Below are 7,080 nucleotides of genomic sequence, written 5' to 3' on the forward strand. Positions count from 1 at the left end.
ATGATTGCAGCAACACTGGCAACCGCTGGCAACAGACGAAAAATTCCAAAACAACCACACGGAGGCGGACGTGCGGCTTTTATGTTGAGTGTCAACTGTCAAAGCAATCACACTCAAACTGCCAAAGCGAACGGTATTTATTTTCTTCAGATCCGATTCAGGTTTATATATTCGTGAACATGGGGAAATTTACCTTTCAACATATTTATGAATTCCCCTGGGAACTAGTCACACATACACATCTGACAAAATATCCAACTGAAAAAGAAAAAAATATTGTTGGAACCCAAATTACCGATGCAAAAAAAGGTTGTATTTCATTGAATTTCTTTTTTTATATATTAAGATGACTACAATGTGTTTGTGTTACATCAAAAGGGCCTGGAAATCAAATTTACTTAAAAATTGTAGTAACGTGTTTGAATGTGCTCCCAAGTGTTTTTCGAAAGGTATGTAAAAAGTTTCCTGTGTTTCAAGGGTGTGTGCAGTTAACTGGATTGGATTTTCTTTACAGCTTAAGGTTCTTGATGTCCCAAATATTCTTTATGAAGAAGAATGCTGGATTGACACTAAGAAAAGATTTGCACAGCTCAAAAGTAGACCAGTAGGCTTCCAGAATTATGCGGTATTGACTGAAAGCTCTACTTTTTCACAAGCTTCTGAGAACCCAAATTGGTATATTAAATAGAACCAATATATTGAGATTACTTGACAAATTAACCTGTTTTTGTTGTTGTGTCTACAGGACTCTGTTCACACAAGAAGGTGTAATAGAAATGATTGGCTTTGGAAGAATGAGCTGGCTCATTGAAGTGTTTGCAACAAAGTTTCTCACAAGAGGTGCAAAGCGCAATGTTTCCATAATGGAAGAACTGATGAAAGAGAGGCTTGCAGCTTTCAAACTCTTAGCACAGTAATATACTCATTGTTTTGTCTCTGTGATATTGAAAAATGTTTCAGTTGTTGGCAATTAGTGAATGAGATCTAGTCCCGTAGAACATCGGTGAGTGTTTCCTAAATAGATATCGGTCAATTCCGTTCGTTAAGGTTTTGTGGATGCTTTAACTGCCATTTATGCGCAAGCGAGTTTGGGTAATGATTCGCAAGTCTAATGTTAGCAATCAACTCTAACCGGAAGGACAATTTTGTACCAATGAGTGGTTCTGTTAAGTGTAGTTCCTTTTTTACCGTTTACGCTGCGAGACGTAACTATTCACTGTTAATCTGTTAAGTAGAAAAATGAAATGTATGTTATTCCTGCGTGTTCCAAGAAAACTAGCGTACATTGATCTTGAAGAAAAAAATATTATTGAAACACCTACAAACTTTTTTTAAACAAAACTAACAAGAAAATTCCAGAAGTTATTCCCAATTTTATTCTTAACAAAAAATCACAGATCTATAGTCGGCCGACTTTTAAATTTCCTTGATGCCCTTTCACTAGGTCTGATGTTCATATGATTACCAAACAATGTAAAAGTCCACCTGCTAATGTTGAACGTGAATACACTGTCTCTCTTGGGAATAACTGTGTTGAAAAAGTACAAAATTAGTATTTATAATAAAGTTTGTGGTTCAGTTAAATTACTTTTGAGCTTATCTTCCTCACAAATGATTTGAAAGGTGTTTTTGGTTTCTTGTACAACAATGCCCTTTGCACCAATATAAGATGGGCACTTGGACCTTGTTACCATGAGCAAACACCCATGATAGTCAGCCTTTGCAATTTTTTGATACAGCCCATCCTTATTGGCTCCAGTAGCACTAAAATTGAAAAATAATACATGAAAGTATTTTCCTGCTAATTTCAGGGTAGTATTACATACCTTATTTCCAAATTTAGATTATTTTCCATGTACTCTACCCACAATTGGTGCAATGGGGCTAATGATGCATATTTTATGCCTGTTTTTGGCAACTTATGGAGGCCAAGTTTTCTTTTCTCAATCGAAGTGAGAAGCTTCTTTTTTGTTCGTTTACTCTTATTATCCTTCAGAGTCTTGTTATTCTTCAAGGGAAAGTTCTAAATAACAAAAAATTGTTAATGATTAGAGAGAGACAAAAATATTTGTAGCCTATATAGCTACCTTTTTAAACTGAACGGTCAATTCCTCTGTGTCTGCTACAGTTTTAGGCTTCATGTACTCAATCAGAAAATTTTCATCTTTGTTTAAATTTTTAGTAGTTGAGCCCAATATATGTGATTGTTGTTCCAGAGTAATACGAGCATCGACAGGTAAAGGTTCGTAAAATATGGACTCAGCAAGCTCTTTGCGGCTTGCTAGTTAAAGAAACAAAAATTTAATTCTTATATTGCCTCCAAAACACAAACAAATTTACCTTTTTTCGCCATGATTAGATGAACTCATGAAAAGTGTATCTACTTTATTTTGGGATTCGTTTGTTTGGTTTTACCACGTTTTCTGCTATGGTTTTCTGTCACTCGTATTTTCATATTTACACCAAAGCAATGTTGTGACTACAGTAAATAATGAAATAATAATATAGTGAAAATGTGCATGCAAATTCAGAAATTAATGTTCATATTTTAATAGCTTAAAAAATCTTCATTAATCTATTAGTTATTATCGAATAAAATTTCAGAATTTTTTGCTTTTTCCTCTTTAAATAAATATGGCATCCTGCAAGTATTCTTTTTCACTACTGACACTCTCAGCTGGAAAATTTCATCACAAACCTGAGTCACAACATTTCCGTGTCATAATTGACTGCCTGATCTGATAATCCTCAATCCTGGTGAAGTGCTTAATTGTATTGTCGTGACAGTGTATTCGAATCGAATACCTCAGAAGTTTCACTGTGCGTCATTTCGTATTGTCGAAATGGAGAGTATCCTTTTCAAAATAGTATAATAATTTTTGTGGGATAGTATTAGCATGATTATATCGTTTATTGTCTTCTTTCGTGTTTTATTCATTTCAAAAACACAAATTCATCTTTTCAATAGTTGATGCTTTGTTAACTTAACACTAGCATTTTATTAATTTTTAAGAAGATGTATTTTCTGTCCACGATACTATTGTATCTCTTACAGTTATAAAACCAAATATTTAATGCCAATTACGGCTGTGCATTTTCTGTTCAGTGATTTCATTAACGATAGCTTCAAATTGTTCAAATTTTCCTTAACCCAAGTTTTATTTAGATCACCTTTTTAGCTTGAAATTTACGGTCAAAGAATTTGAGAGGAATTCAAAGAAATGTGACAAAGAAGAGAAACTGGAGAGGACCAAATTGAAGAAAGCCATTCAAAAAGGGAACATGGAGGTTGCACGCATTCACGGCGAAAATGCTATTCGCCAAAAAAATCAGTCTCTCAATTTTCTTCGAATGGCGGCACGAATTGATGCAGTAGCCAGCCGAGTGCAAACAGCCGTGACCACTAAGAAGGTGCACTTTGGATCTACATATCCTTTATGGCAGCGATTCCCTGTAATGTTTATTTCCCAAAGGTCACCCAATCGATGGCTGGTGTTGTCAAAGCAATGGACAGTGCCATGCGATCCATGAACTTGGAGAAGATTTCAGCTCTAATGGACAAATTCGAAAAGCAGTTTGAAGATCTGGACGTTCAGAGCTCGTGCATGGATACGGCCATGTCTCAAACGACAACCACTAGCGTTCCCCAAAATGACGTCGACTTCCTTATGCAACAAGTTGCAGATGAAGCGGGGTAATAATTTATTTGAATGTTTGAAATATTCAATAGATAACAAAACTTTGTTACGTCACACAGTATTGAGCTCAATATGGAACTCCCGCAAGGCAATACGAGCACTTTGAACCCGAGCGTCGCCGTTGGATCTTCCACACAAGCCTCTACCGAACAGGATGAATTGACGCAACGCTTAGCCCGCCTACGTCAAATGTAAAAGTTTCTGTTTTTTAATGATTCAATCCATCTCTAAATGTGGAGTTCCTTTAAATTCACTCATAACGCTCTACGACGAAAAAAGAAAAAAGACCTTGGAGAAATTTAAACTAAAAGTGAGTTTACCGCCCACCATTCACCTGTCTGAACTAATTCATAACTCGTGGGTGTTGTATACAATTATTTCGGCGCTATGAGGTTTTCTTGTCGATGATAGCGCTTCATTACCATGTATAAGAATACGAATAAATTTTGTTTCCGGATGATGACATTGTCGTTTTAGGTTTTGTAAAAAAGAATAAGAAAATGATTTTAAAAATATTGCAACTTTTTCACCCAACGCCAATTGAGATGTTGACTTAAATTAATTATTCTTGTCCAATTTTTTATTTGTCCACCGTTGCCTTGGTAGCTCTTTCACGTTGACTCTTGTTGTCAGGAGCGTCTGGAGCATCCTTTATACGAATATAATCCTTGCCAACATTCTAGCCTCCGCTAAGCAACATGTCAAAGAGCTAGAAATTGGATTCTGTCATAACGAAGACCCCAACACGTGATGAGAAAAAAAAGTCCTTTCTGGCTATTTCTTGATTGCACTTTCCGACGTGAACACACAAGAACCGTTCCACCATCGCATAGTGACCATTTTCTTTTTTAAAAAATCATTATCTTTTGTGACGTCCGTATATAATAGTGATTAATAACGCAGAAACTAATTAATTCAAAAAATCTATTTTTCTTTCTCTCGTCTACTTATTATTAGTGTCTCAGTCAACGGGGGAAATGAGAGCTGAAGTATACAAGTACAATTTTCGGGAAATGTTTTCCAGCTTTGTTGTTAAATCCGTGCGAATCTCCTGTGTATAGTCGCCGAATCAAAGAAGGATCAATAGGGTTATACGGTTATACCGTGTTCTCAATTTGACAAAAAATAAAAATAAAATGTTGGAAAAAAGCCAGTGGACAATGCTCTTGTTGGTTGAGAAATAAATCGAATGGGCAAGTGTACATTTCTCACCCGAATTCGATTTCAAGCTCTCCTGAATAAATCGCTTTTCCCCTTTTTATAAAATACATGGGACGACGTCTATGACGGGCGTCTCACGCAAGTGTGCCAAAGCTCCGCGGTTGCTGCTGGTTGTGACAGCTCGACCATTTCGTCTTTTACACAGTCAATATTAGAAATTGGATCGTTCGGATGCGATCGACCTGCAACGGCGTTCCAAGAAACCTTTCGATAATCCAAACTATTACGCGAATAATTCCAATAACGCGTGATAATTCTTCGCGCGATTTTTCCAATGGCAAATAAACATCAAGTGTTCGTCCCTTAAGAATCATTTTTCAACGTGCAGGATTTTTTGGGGGGTGCGATTACACGTGTGGTCGTCCTTGTGTGAAAATGAAAGTTGTGGTGGGAACCAGCAACACTGTGGTGTATAAGAAAGAAGCTAAAATAAGAATATAGCGATATCACCCCAGAAGCGAAAATCTAAAGCCCACTGCTATATATATACATGTAAGAATGGTCTTGATAAGAGAGAGAGAAAATCTGCAGCTGACGACTTTCGATCAGAGAACAAAGTAATAAGCCATTATATGTAGAGACATAAGATCTATATATCCGTGGCGGTTCTCCGCTTAGACACACACATAATAGACAACAGGCAACTTCTTTCTTTCTTGGCAACGCCCACTGGTTTTGGCTTAGTTTCATCTCAGAGCTCACAATCATGACTCTTGGTTATAAAAGGGATAAAAGCCAGCGCCATTCTACGCGTCTATATATACTACGTGCGTGTATAAGAGAGGGTATATTGATTAGCAGGAGCTAAAACACCGAGGCTGATGCCGCGAAAAACAAACGTCCTATATACTCACACAAATGTCGCCGGAATATATAGAAAAGGATTCCTATTGTTTTCAATCACTTAACATAAAAGAATATAGCGCTGGACTCGAGATAAGAAAATCTAGGGCACACACACGACACACACACACATATTTAGACTGCTCGGCTCCTAGCGGCCGTGTGCCATTTGCAAAAAAGGAGCCACCCCGCAGTGATAAATGGCAAACATTTGTCCCCTTTTTTCTCTCTCTAGATTCTCCACCAAGTCATGTCCAATATTTATGGTGAATTAAATGTGCATAGACATGTCAAGTACATATAACACACCGTCAGAAAGAACAGGACGAACGAACTGGGGGGTTCCTTTGAACTTGGTCGTGCGTCAGAATTGCTAAAGATCTTAAAAGAAAAGAAAAAAAAAAGGAGTTGGGAGCTTCAATTCCCAGATTCCATTTCCCGTTCTTTTTATTCGCCATAATGAACGCCCATGCAATCTAGGCGCTATTCATCGATCGCGATAGGCCGGTGAAACTTGTTGCTTTCTTCAAATCCCCAGATTACTTACAATATTCGACTTGCAAAGAAAATTAAAATTTGATTTCTCTTCAATCATTTGAATGGAGTCTGTGTTGGGAATTTGAATAGGTAAACTGCCCTCGTTCATGTTTCGACCCATAACCGCACTGCTATGTATATGTACAGCTGGTGATTGATGTGGCAGAGCCGTTTTTTATACGCCGGAGTTTTGGCAAAGTGAATTCTTCATAATCTGCTGCTGCCGGCCTGTCGGCTGTCGGCCTGTCGCCATCCTTCACCGCGCTTAGCCTGACATTCACTCCAATAACACCTCGACGAGGAATGTTAGGCAATCAGTCACTAGTACGCGCTGTCTCATTACCTATATACATCAACCCCCTAAAAAAATAATAGCATCACACTCGGCGGAGATATGATAATCAAACCGAAAATCAATTGATTTTAATTTTATTTCTTTGTTTCAAACTTGGAAATTTGATTTTCTAATTTCAGCTAGTATACAGTACGGTTCCGACTAACTGGGAATAGTTCACCTATAGAGTATATAGTTGCTTGTACGCCGAGTGAGTTAATTTTAGATAGTGACTCGATAAGACACTCAAGCCGCTCCAAGGGGATCTCCCATATCGATTGGTCTGTGTGTAAGAAACTTTGACACGGTAAAACGAACCATAAGGTCATGTGGCACACAAGCGTGCCGTACACACACTCAGCACCCGACGGCATCACTTAAGATCTTCAACTTTCTAGTGTGCTCCGATCATAGTAGATTAGACAATATCCCAAACTCAAGAATATA

General features: G+C 37.6%; 3 protein-coding genes across 3 annotated transcripts; 2 read left to right on the forward strand and 1 right to left on the reverse strand.

The window, feature by feature from the left end:
• On the forward strand, window positions 1-1,525 carry LOC124343796 (PRELI domain-containing protein 2-like). The gene is made up of 4 exons (XM_046797280.1): window positions 1-309; window positions 379-449; window positions 515-675; window positions 746-1,525. The coding sequence occupies exons 1-4, from the start codon at window positions 180-182 to the stop codon at window positions 915-917; spliced, it is 534 nt and encodes a 177-aa protein (XP_046653236.1). The 5' UTR covers window positions 1-179; the 3' UTR covers window positions 918-1,525.
• LOC124343767 (ribonuclease P protein subunit p29-like) lies at window positions 1,354-2,473 on the reverse strand. The gene is made up of 5 exons (XM_046797243.1): window positions 2,341-2,473; window positions 2,088-2,281; window positions 1,827-2,023; window positions 1,589-1,764; window positions 1,354-1,528 (listed from the first exon to the last, which is right to left on the reverse strand). The coding sequence occupies exons 1-5, from the start codon at window positions 2,351-2,353 to the stop codon at window positions 1,392-1,394; spliced, it is 717 nt and encodes a 238-aa protein (XP_046653199.1). The 5' UTR covers window positions 2,354-2,473; the 3' UTR covers window positions 1,354-1,391.
• Window positions 2,474-2,657: 184 nt separating this feature from the next.
• On the forward strand, window positions 2,658-4,159 carry LOC124343783 (charged multivesicular body protein 1b-2-like). The gene is made up of 4 exons (XM_046797266.1): window positions 2,658-2,850; window positions 3,167-3,411; window positions 3,474-3,694; window positions 3,758-4,159. The coding sequence occupies exons 1-4, from the start codon at window positions 2,844-2,846 to the stop codon at window positions 3,891-3,893; spliced, it is 609 nt and encodes a 202-aa protein (XP_046653222.1). The 5' UTR covers window positions 2,658-2,843; the 3' UTR covers window positions 3,894-4,159.
• The last annotated feature ends 2,921 nt before the right edge of the window (window positions 4,160-7,080 follow it).

Source organism: Daphnia pulicaria, chromosome 6, assembly GCF_021234035.1.
Source record: "Daphnia pulicaria isolate SC F1-1A chromosome 6, SC_F0-13Bv2, whole genome shotgun sequence".
Lineage (NCBI taxonomy): Eukaryota > Metazoa > Arthropoda > Branchiopoda > Diplostraca > Daphniidae > Daphnia > Daphnia pulicaria.

What these genes read in the sequence shown, in the direction of transcription:
- LOC124343796 (XM_046797280.1), top strand. Translation starts at nt 180, where the DNA reads ATGGGGAAATTTACCTTTCAACATATTTATGAATTCCCCTGGGAACTA. An exon ending in TCCCAAGTGTTTTTCGAAAG is followed by an intron (nt 450 to 514) that starts GTATGTAAAAAG and finishes TTTTCTTTACAG; the next exon opens with CTTAAGGTTCTTGATGTCCC. An exon ending in GCTTCTGAGAACCCAAATTG is followed by an intron (nt 676 to 745) that starts GTATATTAAATA and finishes TTGTGTCTACAG; the next exon opens with GACTCTGTTCACACAAGAAG.
- LOC124343767 (XM_046797243.1), bottom strand. An exon ending in TGACCGTTCAGTTTAAAAAG is followed by an intron (nt 2,024 to 2,087) that starts GTAGCTATATAG and finishes TTTGTTATTTAG; the next exon opens with AACTTTCCCTTGAAGAATAA. An exon ending in AATCTAAATTTGGAAATAAG is followed by an intron (nt 1,765 to 1,826) that starts GTATGTAATACT and finishes TTTCAATTTTAG; the next exon opens with TGCTACTGGAGCCAATAAGG.
- LOC124343783 (XM_046797266.1), top strand. An exon ending in CAGCCGTGACCACTAAGAAG is followed by an intron (nt 3,412 to 3,473) that starts GTGCACTTTGGA and finishes TATTTCCCAAAG; the next exon opens with GTCACCCAATCGATGGCTGG. An exon ending in CAAGTTGCAGATGAAGCGGG is followed by an intron (nt 3,695 to 3,757) that starts GTAATAATTTAT and finishes TACGTCACACAG; the next exon opens with TATTGAGCTCAATATGGAAC.